Consider the following 21,948-nt stretch of genomic DNA (forward strand, 5'->3'; position numbering starts at 1 on the left):
AACCTTGTCCTTAAGGGGAGGGCGCAGCCTCTGAGCCCCTTTCAAAACTTGCCCCGCCAGGAAGTGAACTCCTGGGGAGACCAAGTTGATTTTAACATGGCGAGCAGAAATCGTGATTAATACACCTTCAATGTCGAAGGTGATTTCCCCTCATCAAACAGGTCTTGCAAGAACTGCAGAATGACCGACATGGGACATGTAGTGGGGTTGAAGTGTCACGTCAGACACCAGGTCTGGAACAGTGCCCACTTGTACTGGGCTCGCATAGAAGCGACCCTGACATTCTGAAGAGTTGAAATAACTCTCTCAGACAGCCCTAGCTGGCTCAAATGCAGCCGTTCGGGGGCCAGACCCAGAGCTGTAGGCTCGATGTGTCGGGGTGCCACAGGGTCCCTCGCGCCTGACTTCGGGGGCCAGACCCAGAGCTGTAGGCTCGATGTGTCGGGGTGCCACAGGGTCCCTCGCGCCTGACTTCGGGGGCCAGACCCAGAGCTGTAGGCTCGATGTGTCGTGGTGCCACAGGGTCCCTCGCGTCTGACTGAGCAGGTCGTGGCGGTGAGGCAGTTGCCAGAGATGGTCGCACAGTAATTGCGACAGTGCCGAGAACCAAGTCCTTTTGGATCAGAACGGGGCTACTAAGAGCACCCTGGCCCGGTCTCGCCTGATCTTCTTCAGTCACAACGGTAGCACTGCTATCGATGGGAAGGTGTACAGTAGAGCCCTCGACCACTTCTGGGCCATGCCATCTACACATAGCTGAGCCTCACTCTCCTGAATGGAGAACCGGAGGGGAGAATGGACTGATTCCAAGGAGGCAGTGATTTGTCTCTGATCTCCCGAATCTGTCCCGAATCATTTTCACCATGTCGGGGTGTCTCCATTCTGATCCACAACAAACCTTCCTTGATAGGAGGTCCACTGCCCCATCTGCCCCATTCATAACTAGAATGTTGTCATGTGCCCAAAACAGTAGTTTGCTGGCTACTCGAAGGAGATTTACGTAGGCTACCACTGTAGCGTTGTTCCTCCAGATAAACGCATGCCTGCCTTGAACCTCCCGAGAAAAATGCTGCAAGGCCAGATACACTGCTTGCAGTTCGAGGACATTGATGTGGTCGCCCACACAGGGGGGTTGCCACACACCCTGCACTCCTCACCCATTCCACACCACGCCCCAGCCTGTACCAGAGGCGTCGGTGGTGATGACCTCCCTCCTAGTAACAGTACCCAGAGCAACTCCCAGGCACAGATGGGTCAGTTGTTTTCACCAGGATAGGGTCGCCATGCAGTGACGCATCACTGTAAGTAAGCGATTGGGGCTCATCGCAGGCTGAAAAACCTTGCAACTGAACCACACTTGGAGGGGGCGGATTCGGAGGAGACCCAGCGGAAGTATCTGGGAAGCTGCTGCCATCAGGCCCAGGATCTGCTGGAAGGTGGACACCTTCAATCTCCTGCCGAGCTGAAAAAGCTCTAGGCAGGACGAGAACCTGTGAACTCTTTCATCTGGCAAAGTGGCGTTCAGGCAGATTCCTAAGTAGGTGACAACCTGGATGGCAGTAGCTGGCTTTTTGATATGTTTACCATAAGAACAAGCTTGCCTAAATGCTCAATGACTAGATCCGTGTGAGCTGCTGCCTGTGTTGGAGAGTCGGCACAAATAAGAACATAAGAAAGTTTACAAACGACAGGAGGCCATTCAGCCCATCTTGTTCGTTTGGTTGTTAGTAGCTTATTGATCCCAGAATCTCATCAAGCAGCTTCTTGAAGGATCCTAGGGTGTCAGCTTCAACAACATTACTGGGGAGTTTCAATTCTCTGTGTCAAGAAGTGCCTCCTATTTTCTGTTCTGAATGCCCCTTTATCTAATCTCCATTTGTGACACCTGGTCCTTGTTTCTTTTTTCAGGTCAAAAAAGTCCCCTGGGTCAACATTGTCTATACCTTTTAGGATTTTGAATGCTTGAATCAGATCACCGTGTAGTCTTCTTTGTTCAAGACTGAATAGATTAAATTCTTTTAGCCTGTCTGCATACGACATGCCTTTTAAACCCGGGATAATTCTGGTTGCTCTTCATTGCACTCTTTCTAGAGCAGCAATATCCTTTTTGTAACGAGGTGACCAAAACTGAACACAATATTCTAGATGAGGTCTTACTAATGCATTGTAAAGTTTTAACATTACTTCCCTTGATTTAAATTCAACACTTTTCACAATATATCCGAGCATCTTGTTGGCCTTTTAGTAGGCGTCTTTCAGGTCCACCGTGGTGAACCAATCGCCTGTCCTGATTGTACGCAAGAGTTGCTGTGTGGACAGCATCTTGAACTTGAACATAGCAGAACACTCCACTCCACACTGCTATGACCACTGCCGCGAAGGGGGGAATGCCCTGTTTGAACTGGAGCTGGTAGCCGAGCTGAATCGAGCTGGGCACCAAGACGTCGTTGGTGCATGATCGCCAACGTGCCAGGTGGTTCTGAAAGAAGGCGCCACAGCAGGTTTCGTCTGCAAAGTGTGGCAATACTGGCGGCGATGTCCCCTGTTGGACGGGGCGCCTCGCTGCGCTGGAGCAGCCGGCTGCCCCATGGGGGCTGCTGGGGTCTGGGGCGCCACTGCGACATGGGTCGCCATTGAGGCGCAGGTCTGTGGACTTGTGGCGCTTTCTTTGGTAGCAGACAAGCCAGCTCCTTGGTGGACTCTCTGACCTGCTGCAACCTCTTCAAGAGCTCATCCACTGCCAGGCCAAAAGTATGGCCTGGAGTGACAGGAGAGTCAAAGAGGGAAGAGGGCTGTCGCAGGGTGACCCCACGAGAAAGTCCGGGTGGGCTTGCTCTGTTCAGGCCAGGGCACCTGTAGCGCTGCGGTGGCACGCTTTAACAGGGCTGTGAGTTCCCTATAAAAGGAAAGGGGAACTGAAAAAGTGTCCTCAGTCTGAGTTCCAGTTCCTGCTCCGTCCTCATTAGGCTCCTCCACCTGCTGTTCCATCAGTGGAACCAGAGCGGGGGGGCAGATGTAGCAGTGTGCGTATCTAACAGGCTAGTCAACAAAGACTGCCGCACAGAGATCGTCTGCCACATTCTATCCATCTGCTCTTTGAAACCTCAGCCACGCCCCGGAGGTACCAACAGGGTGTAAATGTGAGACAGCAGTTCATTTTTACACATTAATCCAATCCTTTATTCTTTAGCATTTCAAAGACAGTGGGGTTGGTTTGTGATTTCTATGCATATATTATCTTCTGGGGCAAGTTTTGGGACCATCAGAATTCAACTTAGACAGCAATAGCAATGGGGTGGTGTCACAAAGATGGCCGGAGTGGGTGGCGTCAGACCAGATCCAGGAAATAAAACGACAGAGACTTGGGGTTTTGGTGAAGCTGAGCGCGATCACGCGCTCAGCATTTAATAATTAACAGACAGAAAATAAAAGGTTTGAACACAAAACAGGTCACGGCACTTGCGCCAAAATAAATAGACAAACAAAACGCACTAACATTTAACAAACGGTGAACGGACAGACAAACAAACACGGTGAGTACAAACACTTATATTTACGCTTTTACTTATTTTAACTCCTCTCTCTCTCCCGTTCTCCACTCTCGAACACCCAACAACGAGTGAATGAAAATGTGTCTATATATACTGTTGTGCTGGGATTCAATTACTAATTAATTATTTACTTGAATCCCAGCACGTGAATTCATTACATGCAACCCCGTGCTCACATATTACATTTAACCAGCACGTGAAGTGATTTGTGCCCTCCTCGTGCCTAAATACAAATCTACATTTTTAAATACACGTGAAACACAGACCCGTTTATATCCTGTGTACCAATCTCTATACACCAACATTAACACACGCAACATACAACACTTAACACACAAATGCACACAGGGGCGGGGCACATTGCCACAGGTGGACACGCAGATTCAGCCTGAATCCCAAAACAAATTGGGCAACATACCCAATTGTGAAATTAGTAAACCTATTAGCTCAGATTAAACATCTTAAATATACTTTACAGAAAAGACTTTAGAGTTTTGAAAATCGTTAACTTTTCTGTTTTAATATGCAGATAATAGATATTTTGTTAGTTTTATGATTGTAACGATAGACAGGTGATCTGCCACTCACTAACACAGACGGGTTAACCTGTAGAAGTTATGACTGCTCAGGATTAGTTTTAAGTTACACCAACTGGAAAATAATGTGTTTCCTCCCTCTCTTTCTCGAAACCTGATGGATGTCAGTAATGGGACCATCTGCATTAACACTGGCACCAATGCAATGAAAAACTGAAATGCAACACTTGGGCTGAGAAATGTGTGAGAGAAATGCGCAGTCACACAATTGTGACATGATTATGTCATCCTAATAAAAACACCTGAAAGAACCAGTCTGTAAAAAATAAAGAAAGAATAAAAGGGAATTCACACAGTACAGAGCAGTGCAGTGCAGGTGAAATAAAGAGAATTCACACAGTGCAGTTCAGGTGAGCAAACACTTCTTATATTCAAGTATTTCTTAGGGGGTGGTAGAAGTGCCTTCTGATTTGCATGTGGAACTGGAGTTGATGTTTATTTAACTACCTTGCAATGCTCCTAAGCTGTGGGATGCACTTTTAAGGACATCAATCCCCATGCTTCAGGGAGTTCTGTTTTACAGTAATACTTCAAACCTCAGGTACAAGTGCCCAGATATCCATCCTGTGTCTTGGACTTACCTGGTTGCAGGGAGGGTGCTGACGCGTGTGAAGAACACAGAGGGCTCCACGTCCACATGCAGACCCAGAGACAGGTCCCTGTAATAGCCCTCAGTGTGGCCCGGTCCCCCAGAGTACTTGAAGTTCAGGATCGCTTCAAGAGTCTGCATTTAAAAAAAAACACACACATGTTTTCATCTTTAACACTGACAACACAGACATATTCCAACAGCTGCATCTTCTGAGCATTACTTTTGAGCATTTTATCTTTAAGGGTGCTTTTTTCAGAACTCCCATTGGACTTACAGCAAATTAAATATAACAAGACTAGAAAAAGTGTCCTGCTGTTGTTGAACCTGGTTTAAAACTATTATGACTGAGAATCACATACAGTTTTTTGGAAAATCTTGAATCCCAAAATGACACAATAGCTGTTCTTCTGGATCTCTATACAGCTCTCAATCTGCTTTATCTATCTGCATCGCCTGCTATACCCTGTATATCTTACGCATTTACTGCCCATGTACTGCACCTAGCTCTCAGTGCAGTTTGAAGCAAACCCTGGGAGGGTGAAGGCTTTGATTTCCCAGATCTAAAATCTCAGCCTTTAAAAAGTGAAGTGGGGCACTGTGTTGAAAGAAAGCACAAGTATGTATATACCTACTGTGCAGAGTTACTGTGACATTAAAGTTAGAGTAATTTGCTGTTTATCCTTGGATGCTGCTCATAAATTAAAACAATGCTCTTTTTTGCTTCATTGTTTTAAAAGGGTTGCAGATTTCTCCTAGTTTGACAAAGCACCACTGCAAGGGCTCTAATGATGCTACAGAAACCTTAACAATAAAGTTATACGCTGACGAGCAATACAAAATGCATTAGCTAGCAGAAAACTTTAAGAAGTTTAAACAATGCTGAGCATGTGTATTATTGATGACATTGAATAAAACAAAACAATGGCATCGAGGCTTGAACATGAAACACTAACTCCAGAGTTAGCAATGGCCTGATCATTTGAGAAAGAAAGCACTAACTCCAGCGATAGCAATGGCCTGATCATTTGAGAATGAAACACTAACTCCAGAGTTAGCAATGGCCTGATCATTTGAGAATGAAAGCACTAACTCCAGCAATAGCAATGGCCTGATCACTTGAGAAAGAAAGCACTAACTCCAGCGATAGCAATGGCCTGATCATTTGAGAATGAAAGCACTAACTCCAGCGATAGCAATGGCCTGATCACTTGAGAAAGAAAGCACTAACTCCAGCGATAGCAATGGCCTGATCATTTGAGAATGAAAGCACTAACTCCAGCAATAGCAATGGCCTGATCACTTGAGAAAGAAAGCACTAACTCCAGCGATAGCAATGGCCTGATCACTTGAGAAAGAAAGCACTAACTCCAGCGATAGCAATGGCCTGATCACTTGAGAAAGAAAGCACTAACTCCAGCGATAGCAATGGCCTGATCACTTCAGAATGAAAGCACTAACTCTAGCAATAGCAATGGCCTGATCATTTGAGAATGAAAGCACTAACTCCAGCAATAGCAATGGCCTGATCATTTGAGAATGAAAGCACTAACTCCAGCGATAGCAATGGCCTGATCATTTGAGAATGAAAGCACTAACTCCAGAGTTAGCAATGGCCTGATCATTTGAGAATGAAAGCACTAACTCCAGCGATAGCAATGGCCTGATTATTTGAGAATGAATGCACTAACTCCAGAGTTAGCAATGGCCTGATCATTTGAGAAAGAAAGCACTAACTCCAGCGATAGCAATGGCCTGATCATTTGAGAATGAAACACTAACTCCAGAGTTAGCAATGGCCTGATCATTTGAGAATGAAAGCACTAACTCCAGCAATAGCAATGGCCTGATCACTTGAGAAAGAAAGCACTAACTCCAGCGATAGCAATGGCCTGATCATTTGAGAATGAAAGCACTAACTCCAGCGATAGCAATGGCCTGATCACTTGAGAATGAAAGCACTAACTCCAGCGATAGCAATGGCCTGATCATTTGAGAATGAAAGCACTAACTCCAGAGTTAGCAATGGCCTGATCATTTGAGAATGAAAGCACTAACTCCAGCGTTAGCAATGGCCTGATCATTTGAAGTGCATTCGGTTCATTGCCCTGCTGCAGTTCTGTCTTCTGGGGAGGCTGGGAAGCAGCCATTGAATCATCTACCCTTTGCTTAATTCTGGTTTGACATTAACCATGGCCCGGCGGCCCGGGGCCGGTAGAGATCACAGTTTGGCCGGTAGTTATGAAGCACCACAGGGCCGACTGGTCGGGTTACATTTTTTAACTGTATGGCCCCGTGTGTCAAAAAGCTGAAAAAACGAATTTACAAACCCATTTTTAAAAACATAACCCCCCCCTCCGATAACAGCGTAATGGAACTAATCTGAACTTTTCCATCGCACATCTGAGACTACGTACTGAAGTGCTGTTGGTAAGAAATTTTTACAATTCTGTTTTTTTACAACTAAGCAGCCAACTGCAACAATAAGCCAAAAGTAAAGCGCTGAAATCAATAATGATAAATAAATAAAGAAAAACATGAGCATTGAGTGGAGTGGAAGAAAGACTTAATCTGGCTTCATGATGACAATGAAACAAATGTCATGTTCTGCCTTGTTTGCCATCAGTTTCCCAGACTTGCAGATAAAACAATAGCTTTTTCTGTTGGGAATTCAACATTTGATTTACATCATATCCAGTCTCACAGTAACAGTTTGCAAGATAGCAGGTGCTTGTCTGCTGTGACTGCAGTGAAAAAAGATGCACTGCTCGACACCCAGATACGCACATTTTTTGATTTGGGACACAATGTGTTCAGGTCAGAAATGCCAGTCACAATCTTTCCAGGACTAGTTGGTATCAGAAGTAAGACTAGTGCTGACTTGGGAGAGGCTACACAAGCGACAACGCTCCGAGAAGGATTCTTATTATTTGTATTAGGATTATTGTTTTAATAGTGTTTATTATTAGGATTAGTTTATATCAGTTAACCTTTTAGCGTTGTTGTGACCATATGGTAACAGCTTGGTTGAGGGTTTGCTTATGAAAAAACCAGTATCATTTATACACATACATTTTCAAATCTTGAATACAGTATTTTCATTTTCCGACAAGCACGCCAATCTGTGCATGTTAAATGGCTGAAAATGCAAAGAACACCCCTCAGGAAGGAAGCAAAGTGTTATTATAGCAGAAGTGTTCTCTAAAACGGAGTTAGCCACCAGACACAATATGAATAAGTAAATAAATAAATAAATTCATACATATGGATTACTTGTCATGACACACGTGCACCAACATGTGAAATTAACTGAATGAGTAAAAGCAAAACAATAGGCAAGTGTATGTTAATAAACTATAATAATAAAGTAACAGACTAACGTTAATAAAACTAAAGCAAAACAACACGGTCAAAAAGCTTCAATCGCTTTGTATTATGAAATTTTCTGGCGGGTGTTTCGTTCTATCACAATGGCAGAGGCAAAAATAATGGCAGTTACTTAGGGTCAACTTAACGTTAATAAACTAACTGTCAAACCAAATTCACACAGCACCCCTACACATGCTGCACATTATTTAACAGAAAGGTGAAGCAACTCACCAGAACAGGAAACACCAAATTGCTTGCCAACTTTTGTTTGTCACTGCCTGTGCTCACTGGATATTATTAAACTTTTATTTTACTAGGAAATCACATTGTGATTAAAACCGTTTTTGCAAGTGAGTCCCAGCCAAGAAAGGTAGCAGCAGTACAATAAAAAACATATTACAATACAAACATACAAATACAAAAATAAAATACTTTTAAACACAGACAAGTCATACTCACTCCAATAAACAATCCGTTAGTGACAATCAATTAGTGACAGGTGTAATCAGCAACTTAAAACAAGCACAAATCTCAATTAGATAATCATGCAGCGTACTCCTGAATTGTACTTATGTAATTTGGGACTGCAACTTAAGTTTAGACTGTAATTCATTCCAAGACCATGGAGCAAAATAAGCAAATGATCTTTTAGCAGCTTCAGTGCGCACTTTAGGAACCGTAAAATACAAAAATGAGTGCGATCTAAGACTGTAGCTACTACAAGCGACTGTAAAGTATTCATTTATATATGCAGGTAGCTTACATAGAACAGCCTTGTACAAAAAAATATACCAGTGCTTCAACCTTTACAATGCCAAAGAGGTCCACCCAACCAAACCATATAACACACAATGACGAGTACTGTAACCTGAATTAGTAATATATCTCAAGTCTGCATGATATATGGGATCCAATTTGCTTAATGTTAATGGTGATGCAAACCTATAGACTGTGTCACCGTAATCAATTTGTGGTAGAAATATACAAGTAATTAGCCTTTTTTTTTGTAACTACAGGATACGGAGCAGTGGTGCTTATGTACAAACTACCAATCAATCATAATTACTATTTATTTGAATTTTTTAATGGGAGGGAGCAGGATGGTTATATTGTTGCATGTAACTCCATTCCCGAGAACAAGGAAAACACAAAGACACAAATCATCTTGAACTAGAGCAGCATTGTGGCTTCTCACCATGTTCCTGCTCCTACAGGCTCCTGCTGAGGGGCATTCTGTTCGGCTAATTTTAGCAAAAGCATTTCAGAGTGCAGCACCACTTTGAAGAGCATTTCAGTCAGATTAGATTAACTTACTGTACATACACACACAGCATAACACACAGACTTCTGCAGAGAAAATGCATACACTGCACTGCAGCTGCATGTCATGATACTGTGTGTGTGTGTATATACAGACGTGCTCAAATTTGTTGGTACCCTTACAGCTCATTGAAATAATGTTTCATTCCTCCTGAAAAGTGATGAAATTAAAAGCTATTTTATCATGTATACTTGCATGCCTTTGGTATGTCATAGAATAAAGCAAAGAAGCTGTGAAAAGAGATGAATTATTGCTTATTCTACAAAGATATTCTAAAGTGGCTTGGACACATTTGTTGGTACCTCTTAGAAAAGATAATAAATAATTGGATTATAGTGATATTTCAAACTAATTAGTTTCTTTAATTAGTATCACACATGTCTCCAATCTTGTAATCAGTCATCCGGCCTATTTAAATGGAGAAAAGTAGTCACTGTGCTGTTTGGTATCATTGTGTGCACCACACTGAACACGGACCAGAGAAAGCAAAGGAAAGAGTTGCCTGAGGAGATCAGAAAGAAAATAATAGACAAGCATGGTAAAGGTAAAGGCTACAAGACCATCTCCAAGCAGCTTGATGTTCCTGTGACAACAGTTGCAAATATTATTAAGAAGTTTAAGGTCCATGGAACTGTAGCCAACCTCCCTGGGCGCGGCCGCAAGAGGAAAATCGACCCCAGATTGAACAGAAGGATAGTGCGAATGGTAGAAAAAGAACCAAGGATAACTGCCAAAGAGATACAAGCTGAACTCCAAGGTGAAGGTACGTCAGTTCCTGATCGCACCATCCGTCGCTTTTTGAGCGAAAGTGGGCTCCATGGAAGAAGACCCAGGAGGACTCCACTTTTGAAAGAAAAACATAAAAAAGCCAGACTGGAATTTGCTAAAATGCATATTGACAAGCCACAATCCTTCTGGGAGAATGTCCTTTGGACAGATGAGTCAAAACTGGAGCTTTTTGGCAAGTCACATCAGCTCTATGTTCACAGACGAAAAAATGAAGCTTTCAAAGAAAAGAACACCATACCTACAGTGAAACATGGAGGAGGCTCGGTTATGTTTTGGGGCTGCTTTGCTGCGCCTGGCACAGGGTTCCTTGAATCTGTGCAGGGCACAATGAAATCTCAAGACTATCAAGGCATTCTGGAGCGAAACGTACTGCCCAGTGTCAGAAAGCTCTGTCTCAGTCGCAGGTCATGGGTCCTCCAACAGGATAATGACCCAAAACACACAGCTAAAAGCATCCAAGAATGGATAAGAACAAAACATTGGACTATTCTGAAGTGGCCTTCTATGAGTCCTGATCTGAATCCTATCGCACATCTATGGAAAGAGCTGAAACTTGCAGTCTGGAGAAGGCACCCATCAAACCTGAGACAGCTGGAGCAGTTTGCTCAGGAAGAGTGGGCCAAACTACCTGTTAACAGGTGCAGAAGTCTCATTGAGAGCTACAGAAAACATTTGATTGCAGTGATTGCCTCTAAAGGTTGTGCAACAAAATATTAGGTTAGCAGTCCCATCATTTTTGTCCATGCCATTTTCATTTGTTTTATTATTTACAATATTATGTTGAATAAAAAATCAAAAGCAAAGTCTGATTTCTATTAAATATGGAATAAACAATGGTGGATGCCAATTACTTTTGTCAGTTTCAAGTTATTTCAGAGAAAATTGTGCATTCTTTGTTTTTTGTGGGACCACAAGTATATTGAAAGCAAGTGCTTCCACACAGGTGTGGCTTATACGCTAATTAAAGCAAATAACATCCCAGCATGCTCAGGGTAATGTATAAAAATGCTGGACAGGCCTGGTTGCCTATAATTATGGCTAGCATGGCTGCAAGAGGAGACCTCAGTGACTTTGAAAGAGGGGTGATTGTTGGGGGTGTGTTTGGCAGGAGCTTCAGTGACCAAGACAGCTCAACTTGCTGATGTTTCACAAGCAACAGTGTCTAAGGTGATGTCGGCATGGAACTCTGAGGGAAAGACATCATCAGCAAAGGGCAACAGTGGGCGGAAGCGCATACTCCAGGATCGTGATATCCGTGCATTCATTCGAAGTACAAGGCAAAACAGGTGAGCAACTGCAGATCAATTGACTGCAAATTTCAACCTGGGGCGCGAGCTGCCAAATTTCATCAAAAACGGTCCGCCGAGAACTCCACAGAGAGGGATACCATAGTGGCCCAACGCCCTATTAAGTGACTTTACATTGGTGTTTCCATTTTTTTGTCCACTACCTGTATGTATGTATGTGTGTATATATGTGTGTGTGTGTGTGCATTAGGGTTGTCAATCAATTAAAAAAAGAATCGCAATAATCTTGAGATTTAAAAAATTAGTCTCAGTTAATCTTGGTTAATAAATACTGAGCGCCGTTGCTGGCATGTTTCACTGCACCTGTGTCTCCGTGCCTCCGTTCTGGCTCTCACCTGCCTGTCTGCCTGCTTCAGTCCGGGAACAACACGCAAGAACACCACACCATCTCATTTAAGTTTGTTTTATTACGAATTATTATTATTATTATTATTATTATTATTATTATTATTATTATTATTATTATTATTATTGTCGTCCAAAAAACAGCCCAGCATATAAACTCTGTTTTCCTATTTCTGGAGTCTGTTTGTTGATCCCTCTTTATAGTTTTATATTTATTTACAATCCTGCATTTGTTGTTAAATTGTTTGAACCAACTGCTAAATCACAATGGAGTCAGTTTATTACTCACCTCACTGCATTTACAAATATCAGTTTACTTTACAGTTTCCTTTACTCATAAACTGATGTTTTTCATTGCCATTTAAATACTACTACTACTACTAATAATAATAATAATAATAATAATAATAATAATAATAATAATAATAATAATAATACTTTTAAATTATCTTTTATTAATAACTTGAAATTCCCTTACTAAAACAAAATATCCACTGAGTAACGGTAATCAAAGAAAAGGCCCCCATAGTATCCTTAATAGGTGTAATTAGTAAAATTGTGCTGTGGCATCTCATTTCTGATGTCTAGTATTTTATTTTTAAAGAAATGTAAGAAGTCATTGTAGCTGTGAGAGGAGCCAATGCCAAGGGTGGGACTATTAGGTGAAGGATCAATTAATGTATCTAGGGTAACAAAAATAAATTTGTTCCAATTAAATTGGAATAATATGATTATCTAGCCCAATGTTTCTGATGGGTCGCCAAACAATCTAAAACATATGACGTTCAGTGCACACTGTTAAGATTTAGTTTCACTATACAACTTCTAATGCTTATATTCAAAATAAATATGATTTGCATACAAATCATTAGCAGTTATTATATAAACAATGTATTGTTTTATCACCAGTCTTCTGCTTTTTCTTTAATTGGTGACGGGATGATCTGCGTCCTCGCGTGTCATTTGTTGTGAAGTACTGGCTCACGACAGCCTTAAGCCTTCGGCATCTTGAGACACGGCATCCAGAATGCATTGGGAAACGACACAGGTTTTTACAGAAGAAAGCTGATCAATTAGTAGAACAGCATGACGTTCTTAAAAAAACAGTCACTGTCTCAGAGAAGGAGGTGAATGTATCCTACCTGATTACAATGCATATTGCAAAAAACAAAAAAAATCTGAACAGCTGACTGTTGTCGCTATGTTTGCAATGCTTGGTGTTGAATTGAAAATTAAAAACTGGTATTCAGTATGTTGCAACACAATTTTAAATTGATATTGTTGGATACATGGAGGTAAAGGAAGCAATCCAGGCAAGTATTCTGGTGTCAAATGCACAGTTTATTTTACAAGAACGAGCAGTTCAATAAAATAACAGTGGCAGGTCGTCAGCCGAGGCAAGTGGGGCATGGCCTTACCAATAAAAACATTTTGCCTATTCGTATTATTTAATTCAGAAACATAAACCAGGTTTAAGCATAGTAAATACATTTAAGAAGCACTAGTGACATTATTTTAAAGTCTCAACTCGCTTTCACCAGCAACGAAAGCACAACTCCAGAAAGCTGAAACCATGTAGTGCTGTACTGCCGCATGACGCACAAACCTTGAGTGCCTCGCAAAACTGCTTGTTACCATGGCAACTCAAGTCTTTTGCTGAAGGCATTGCTATGGTAACCACAGCTTGATGAGGCATCTACTCGATCTGGAGCAGTTCGAATTTGTGCGATTTGAAGGTGTTCAATAATGGCTTTAGTTGAATCTGATATTACATGCGACCTGAGGAAAATACATTTTACAGTAAGATCCCAAGAACAGAGACGTTCAATTGTTAAGGAAGCAGAATGACACTAGCACTGGAGATTGTGAAGACAGAAAACGAACGCGGCAAGGAGTTCATAAAATGGAAGGCAGCGCTGTGAACAAAGTATTATTGGCCGCGTTTCCTTCTTTCAACTAAATAAAACAACATTACATCTCTTTTAATGGAGTAAAACTTTCAATTCCTTGCCACCAAGCTGCCTTGTTCGTTTTGAATGATTTTGTGATATTGTATTTGTCTTAATAGCGAATGTTCCACTTTGGTTGTCACATAATAACTTGTACCTCGTTTCCATAGTCAACTCGAGTACACGCCCTAATTGCCCCCCTAATGCTGCGTTTCCATGTTTTTGTAAAACTCGAGTTGGCCTCCAATTTGGGTGCGTACCCGAGTTCTTTGGTTCCATTTCACTATGCAGGCTGGCCCGAATTCATTTGAGCTGAGCAGAAAATAGGTCACTAACTATGGAATCACAGGTCTTAGCAACAATCTCTATGAAAGCCACTGTCAGTTGCAAATTACGGTTAGAATAAACAAAATAAAAGCTTACCTGTAATTTAACTCTGTGATGAAACGTTATCACTACTGTTTGGGGAAAGGCAGCTTCAAGGATCTTTTCGAAATCAAAAAGTGTTTCAAAATATAAGTCAAGTTCTACTTTCTATGGGTGTGAGTAGGAATGCACTCCAATGTAGGGAAAAAATCAAGAAGCACAATAACAAAAGCGAAAACAATCTCAAAACATTCTGCTATTATGACAGATTAGATGCGATTTTAGGACAGCGTCCAATATCACATTTTCTGGAAGAGTATCCACTGCCGTGTTTGGTGATAACAATGTTGCAATGTCAATAACGATGATACAGTAATCTGGTTACCTGGTTACTATCTGGCCACCTCTCGCGATAACATGAGTGAGACTTATCCAGCTCATGTAATAACTGGATAAGCGCTATTTTTTTAGCCAACTCGCGCTGCAACTCAACTCGAGTTTTGGAAAATTCAGACTAACCCGGGAGCACTTGAGTTGGCTTGACTATGGAAACGAGGTATTGTAGAACTAAATACTACGTGGTTTTAAGGTTCTGATTTGCCAATTGACTGTAAAAACGTATCCGCAATTCGGTAAGGTGTGTGTTGTTTACAGTGCTAATGTTTTTTAATTGATGGGGGTATATTTTACACAGCGACTGCAGTCTATTATTTGAATGCATTAAAATGCTCTCAGCGGAGGCATATACGCAATCAGCTGAACAAAGTACATTTACTTTTAGTACGTTATCCATTTGTGATTTGTGCCTCACCTGTCAAAAAAGTCACGAGCTGCCACTGAAATGCAATAAACAATAACGAACACAGGATAAATAAAAGGGTTTAATAAACAGTCAGGTAACACACACATAGCTAACAGTCTCTGTGTGTCTGACTCGGTAATTCAACAAAATAACAGGTTCTCCCACAGCTCCCAAACCCACACTCTTCACCCAGCCCATCTCCCAAACCCACACTCTTCACCCAGCCCAGCTCCCAAACCCACACTCTTCACCCAGCCCAGCTCCCAAACCCACACTCTTCACCCAGCCCAGCTCCCAAACCCACACTCTTCACCCAGCCCAGCTCCCAAACCCACACTCTTCACCCAGCCCAGCTCCCAAACCCACACTCTTCACCCAGCCCATCTCCCAAACCCACACTCTTCACCCAGCCCAGCTCCCAAACCCACACTCTTCACCCAGCCCAGCTCCCAAACCCACACTCTTCACCCAGCCCAGCTCCCAAACCCACACTCTTCACCCAGCCCAGCTCCCAAACCCACACTCTTCACCCAGCCCAGCTCCCAAACCCACACTCTTCACCCAGCCCAGCTCCCAAACCCACACTCTTCACCGAGCCCAGCTCCCAAACCCACACTCTTCACCCAGCCCAGCTCCCAAACCCACACTCTTCACCCAGCCCAGCTCCCAAACCCACACTCTTCACCGAGTCCCTCCCTCTGCCAGGCTTACAGGCTCCGTCGTGAGCGCTCCCCCAATCACAGGCATGCATTCCTGTCCCACCACCCATTATCTCAATGCACCCACATAGTCCATTAATCCTCATGGGGGCTGTCCTGCAAATGCACGTCTGCGATTGGCTGCAGTCCCGTTGTCCCTTAACTCAAAAAACCTGGGCTCGCTGTCGTGTGAGAGAATGTTCGTAGAAGTGACACCTTCCACCCCATTTTGTCTGCCTCGTTGTTACAATATGTTTAATACATTTTTTTGTATTTATTTTTTTACTAATAATTAATATGATAAAAGCAAACATTTTAGCAACCTGTAAAACTATCAAAGCCTGAATGCTTATATAGTGTAGTTACAAATAAATGAAACGTTGCTTTTTGATTGGTTAAGAAGTATTTCAATTAAAATACCGAACAGTGAATAATTTTGGGTCATGGGTTAATTATTCCTGTGTTCATTTGGGTCACCAATCAAAAAAACCCTGATCTAGCCAATGCCAGAGCCTTCCTATATTTAACCAGGTGGCCCTTCCATGTGATGAAATGAACGGGCAGTTTAGTTTCCCGCCATCTCCGTTCTAGTTTACGACCCTCATATTTCATTGAACCATGGTGAGCTGTTTTTAAAAGACACTCTCTGAGTTTTGACTGGCGCTACAGTATCTAAGATACCAGTCAAGGTGGTGTTGTAGGTATTAACCAGCTCATCTACTGATGAGGGCTCAGAGAGTGGGAATGAGCTTAATACATCAGAAAGCTTAACAGCAGTTAAGCAATTAATTACCCAGGATTTAAATGTACGGTCCACAGTCTTTGTAGATACAGTCGCCACCACTTTCACCGTACAGGGTTATTTCGGGCAGCCGTTTATATCAGACAAATACAGTTTGCCATTCCCATTGATTTCAATAACAAAGGCATTGTTTATACCATGTTAAGCACATCGTATATTTCGGGCAAACTCAGCTGTTTGGATCTCTGTGTGCCATTCACATAGATTTAAATAACAAATGTACTGCTTATACTGTAGGAATCGCGCTTACTAATCCACCAATCAGATGTTTTCAACTCATTACCTTTCCATTTACATAGACTTCAATAAAAAGGCAGCACTTTACTGTAGTAAATGCTTGACAGATCAATGAATCAGCTGTTTTTACCTCGTTACTGAGCGATTACCCCTGTACTGTACCTTGGCTATTTAATCCCTGTACACAGTGTCAGGTTTATTTACAGTTTGAAAAAACAGCACTGACTGCAACAGCAAGCAAGCATGACTGAAAAGAGAAAAGCAATGAGCATCAGCACGAAAATTCAGCGTTTAAATAAATAAAATGTCTCTGTTAGATGCTGTGCGCTTGCTAAAGCATGCTTGGAACTATCAGTCAGCAAACATTGCTTCAAAAAGTTGGGGACAATGTGGGTATGGACCTGATTAAGCACTGGGAAGGGGATGGGAGTACTCTGTAAATAATGTGTGTTTGTAAACTGTGTTATTCTTGTTCAGATCTGTTAGCGTTCTCTGTGTGTTTTGGTGCTTGTGTGACTAGAGCTGAAAGACTGCCTGTGTGTGAGTGCATCACTGAGGGGGTGGGAGCAGGTCTGACATGACCAGTCAGAGATAGGGAGAGTTGGACCAATGAGTGAGGAAGGGGGAGGGACTTGGGAGTGTGTGAAGAGATGACAGTTTGAAAGAGAGAAGCGGGATCTGGCGGCAAGATAATTGAGCGAGAGAGAGAGAGTTAAGAGAGACTGAGTTTGTGAGTGAGAGGAGAGGAATAAGAGCCGTTGTTCATTAAAAGCTAAAAAAAAAAAAAAAAAACTGCTTATCTCATATCCTGGAAACCCTGCAGCTCAGAACTACAATATGTAAATAAATCCTGTTCGCCTGCGGGGGGCGTATCAACTTCAACCTCCGACTCGATCTCCTGTCTGTCACTCAGCAGCGAATGCACGCGCTCACACGGCAGACGGCTAATCTGTAGTACCCTGTATCTTTCTAAACAAGGGATTTCAGGGAGCTCCCTAATAAAAGCTGAATCTCAAAACAATAATAATACAGTACAGTAATTACTGTACTACAGTAGCAAGCCTGGTGACATATGAATCCACTCTCAAGATGACATTCAAGTTTTAAAAAACAGGTGGGCCTTGTTGAATTAAACATCTAGTTTATTTTTACAGGGCCTTTTATGTTCTTGCAAAGCAGCACAAACTCAAAGCAAAGGGACCCTTCAGCCTGAACCACCTTGTGAATGAAAAGCTCTCTTTACTTAAGTACTTTCCAGACAAACAAACAAAAAGACAAAGAGTATGAATCTCCCCTCTTCAAGACAAGTCCCCTATCCAACTGATCAAAGAACAGACACCCCCTCAACAGACCCATTGTAAAAATATTTTCTATTGACCCAATACAAATACAAAATCAATGTCTAATTAAAATTGCAACTCCTTTGACATTGTTAATAGTATTGTTATTACACACATGCAGTAAAAGCAGGAACATCCCAGCTTCAAACCCTCTATGTATATAAGTGGGTGGTGAATGACACTATACATTACAATTGGACGTACTCCAGCTTATTATTATTATTATTATTATTATTTGTTTATTTAGCAGACTCCTTTATCCAAGGCGACTTACAGAGACTAGGGTGTGTGAACTATGCATCAGCTGCAGTCACTTACAACTACGTCTCACCCGAAAGACGGAGCACAAGGAGGTGAAGTGACTTGCTCAGGGTCACACAATGAGTCAGTGGCTGAGGTGGGATTTGAACCTGGGACCTCCTGGTTACAAGCCCTTTTCTTTAACCACTGGACCGCACAGCCTCCATACAACACAATTACCAACCAGTGCTGGTTTCTAAATATCTAGGTGCACCTGTTCGGAGAGATATTTATATAAGGTTCTGTAGAGGGGATGTGGCTCTGGCTGCCTGTGCCAAGTCTGTACACTAGGTATCTGCTAAAAGTTTAAGCAGAGTGATTTTTCAAAACGAGTACAGCCTCTCTAAATGTCTGCTCTTCACAGCAATGAGAAAGTGATATTGGAAGTTACAGTTAATGGGAAGTGGCTTCACTGACTCGGGCAGATACAGCTCCAGCTATACATCATCGCCACCATTCTGTCATATTGTTGATAGATGCACTGCAGGCTGATCTAGAATAAATCTGTCTATTCTTTATGATTCTGTTACCTTTTTTAACAGCTAAGCAAAATGAGACCTATTTGCCAACGAGCAGGCAGGGTGCCCATGTTCCTCTGCACCAGACTCTTTTCCCAGCGCTCAGGGTCAGACAGGCAGTTTAACTGAAAGCTGTAATGTCAGAATGATATGGGAAATTGAACTGCAGACCGGAGTGTATGCTTCAGGCTCAATACAATAGTCAGTGTGCAATGGTTACTGACGCTTGAGGCTCTGTATGATAGTAAGTATGAAATGGTTACTGACGCTTGAAGCTCTATAGACTCTATGATAGTCAGTGTGCAATGGTTACTGCTTGAAACTCTATATGATAGTCAGTGTGCAATGGTTAATGCTTGAAGCTCTATATGATAGTAGGTGTGCAATGGTTACCATGCTTGAGGCTCTATATGATAGTCAGTGTGCAATGGTTAATGCTTGAAGCTCTATATGATAGTAGGTGTGCAATGGTTACCGACGCTTGAGGCTCTATATGATAATAGGTGTGCAATGGTTACTGCTTGAAGCTCTATATGACAGTCCGCATGGTTTTAGGAAAGGGAGATCATGCCTAACTAGCCTGCTTGATTTTTTTTGAGGATGCAACATCGACAATGGATAATTGCAAAGCATACGACATGGTTTATTTAGATTTCCAGAAAGCTTTTGACGAAGTCCTGCAAAAAAGATTAATTCTAAAACTGAACACAGTAGGAATTCAAGGAAATGCATGCAAATGGATTAGGGAGTAGCAAACACTGTTGCAGCAGCAAAGGTCATTCAAAATGATCTAGACAGCATTCAGAACTGGGCAGACACATGGCAAATGACATTTAATAGAGAAAAGTGTAAGGTACTGCACGCAGGCAATAAAAATGTGCATTATAAACCATAACCCCTCGATTAAATATTTTATCATAATGCACTACAACACATGCATAATTATACACACACACATATATATATAGTTACAGCAGTTACAGCTGGCAACGTGTCCAACAGAGAGTAAGATTAGGGACTTATAGATCTGCATACGTACAGGGTTTTTATTAAAAAAAATAACAATATTAAATGTGAAAAGAATGTTAATTACAAGTTGTCTTTAATGCTTTTGTGTTGAATTTAATTGGATGAGACACTGGTATCTGCTAACACATTAAAGAAGGCAGTTTTAGTATGGTTAATTATCTTCACTTTCTGATTATCTGGGCTATAGTTTTTTCACTGTAGAAATGGCTTATTTCACAGTTTAAAAATAGGTGTTTTGCGATTAAACATAATATTTATTAAAGCAGAAAAAAATAGCGCTGTCACATTCAAAATTGACAATTTTCTATAGTTATTATACAACGAATGTTCCTAAATATCTAAATGCATACCTGAAAAACAGTAAATGCTAAATTGCACGATATTTTGTTTTTATTCCATTTTAACCATCACCATCATTTTAAAAAAATTAGACACTTGAAATGTCCCCTTCTTGTACTGGACAGAGTGATCTTTAGCAGAAATATTTCTGCTCTTTGATACAGCTGGTGTCTTTTCATTGAAGACACTGAAATCGTGCAGCTCTATGCAGTGTGCTCAATCATTTACCGGAAGCAAACTAAACCGGCTGCCAGGTTCCTAAATGTAGTCTAACAGGTAGTGTGTCAATAAGGTAAACATTGGCTGTATTTATTTAAGTGCTAAAATAATGTATATTTACACTACTCTTTCACAAATGGGAATTTTCATGGGATGGGTACATTTTACACACATCGTGAACTCTGTGATAACCATGAAAAAATACAGCCTTGCTGATTATCACTAAAAGGAGGCTGCATCGGGGAATAGAATGCCATTTTATTGGTAACTACTGTATATTCCTTTATGGCAGCATTAGTAAATGACAAAAAGTAAATGCTGGTGCATTTGTGTACAGTTTCCCAATATAGCTGTGTGGGAGGGTGTGGGGAATTCACTGACCCAGGAGACAGAAAGTTTATTTGAAACACCACAGGGGTGCACCATTTGATTTATTTATTAAATACCGACAATGGTAAGTGGGTAGAGCTCGCAGGTTACCAGCAATGGTAGGAGTTGACAGTCCGTATTGCACTCACAGCTGCTGCACATAATAATCCAGAAACAAAAGGGGAAAGCAAAAAATGAATATAAAACACAATAACAAAATTACAAACACAAGGTGCTGCTCCTTGCAGCGCCCCACAGTCTCTGCTCTCAGGTACGGCTTGAGTTTCAGAGACGCTTTGCTGATCCCTCACTAACACTCAGGGGGGTGCCCAGTATTCCCTCACTAAACTGACCACGACCCACTCGGGTACGTAATAATATAATAGGTATCGGCTGTCTTCCATAGCCGGGCTTGCTTGCCCCTCTCTCTTTCTCCAGACACTGACTTCTGTTATGATTTGTAATCCAGGTTTCCAAACAGAGCTTCCACTGTTGTTTCCCCTAGAAAGAGCAAGACCGAGGGAACAGCAAAGCGTCATTCTTTTATTGGTCGAGCGACCCCCCAAGACACGCCTCTCGACCATTCAGAGAGAGAGAGACAACACACCCTCACCCAACCTCTCTGTGTCATTGCCATGATTGACAGGCAGATCCCACTGGGCTCCCAACAAAAAGGGTGTTAAAAACTATATAAGGAACATTCTAAGTTTAGCCCTTCGTGTTGGAAATATTCATCCAATACCCCTATGCATTGTTTCAACACATTGGACTAACTCTGTACTGAATCTTCTAAAGACTGTGTCCCCTGGGGCTGATATTTAAACTCATGACCTTCAGACCAGCAGGCCAGAGCTCAAAACCAGGAGCCACTTGCTGCCACTCTGTGGCCCCTTAGTACCAAGTTGTCTAAGAATAAATAAACACTGGCACAAGTTCAAGTGTATACAGCGAGGTCCAATTAGAAACTCCTGAGGGAGAGCATGCCTAGAATAGAATAATGCAATATCTGCTGTTCAGCTGTGTGATCCCTGTCGTACTGCACCGCTCCACACAGTTCCATACACCCCCCTCCTCCCTCCTCCTCCTCCTCCCTGCCCCTGGGTCCCAAGACTG

At 42.0% G+C, this 21,948-nt stretch overlaps 1 protein-coding gene across 6 annotated transcripts in view; it reads right to left on the reverse strand.

Annotated features, from left to right (window-relative positions):
• The window catches only part of trappc9 (trafficking protein particle complex subunit 9), a 383,858-nt gene that overhangs the window by 175,214 nt on the left and 186,696 nt on the right, over window positions 1–21,948 (reverse strand). For all 6 annotated transcript variants that reach the window (XM_059010260.1, XM_059010253.1, XM_059010235.1 and 3 more), the window contains one exon: window positions 4,729–4,871. In XM_059010260.1, coding sequence (XP_058866243.1) covers window positions 4,729–4,871 — 143 coding nt within the window. The remainder of the gene's footprint in view (window positions 1–4,728; window positions 4,872–21,948) is intronic.

The sequence above is a fragment of the Acipenser ruthenus genome, chromosome 3, assembly GCF_902713425.1.
Source record: "Acipenser ruthenus chromosome 3, fAciRut3.2 maternal haplotype, whole genome shotgun sequence".
Taxonomy (NCBI): Eukaryota; Metazoa; Chordata; class Actinopteri; order Acipenseriformes; family Acipenseridae; genus Acipenser; species Acipenser ruthenus.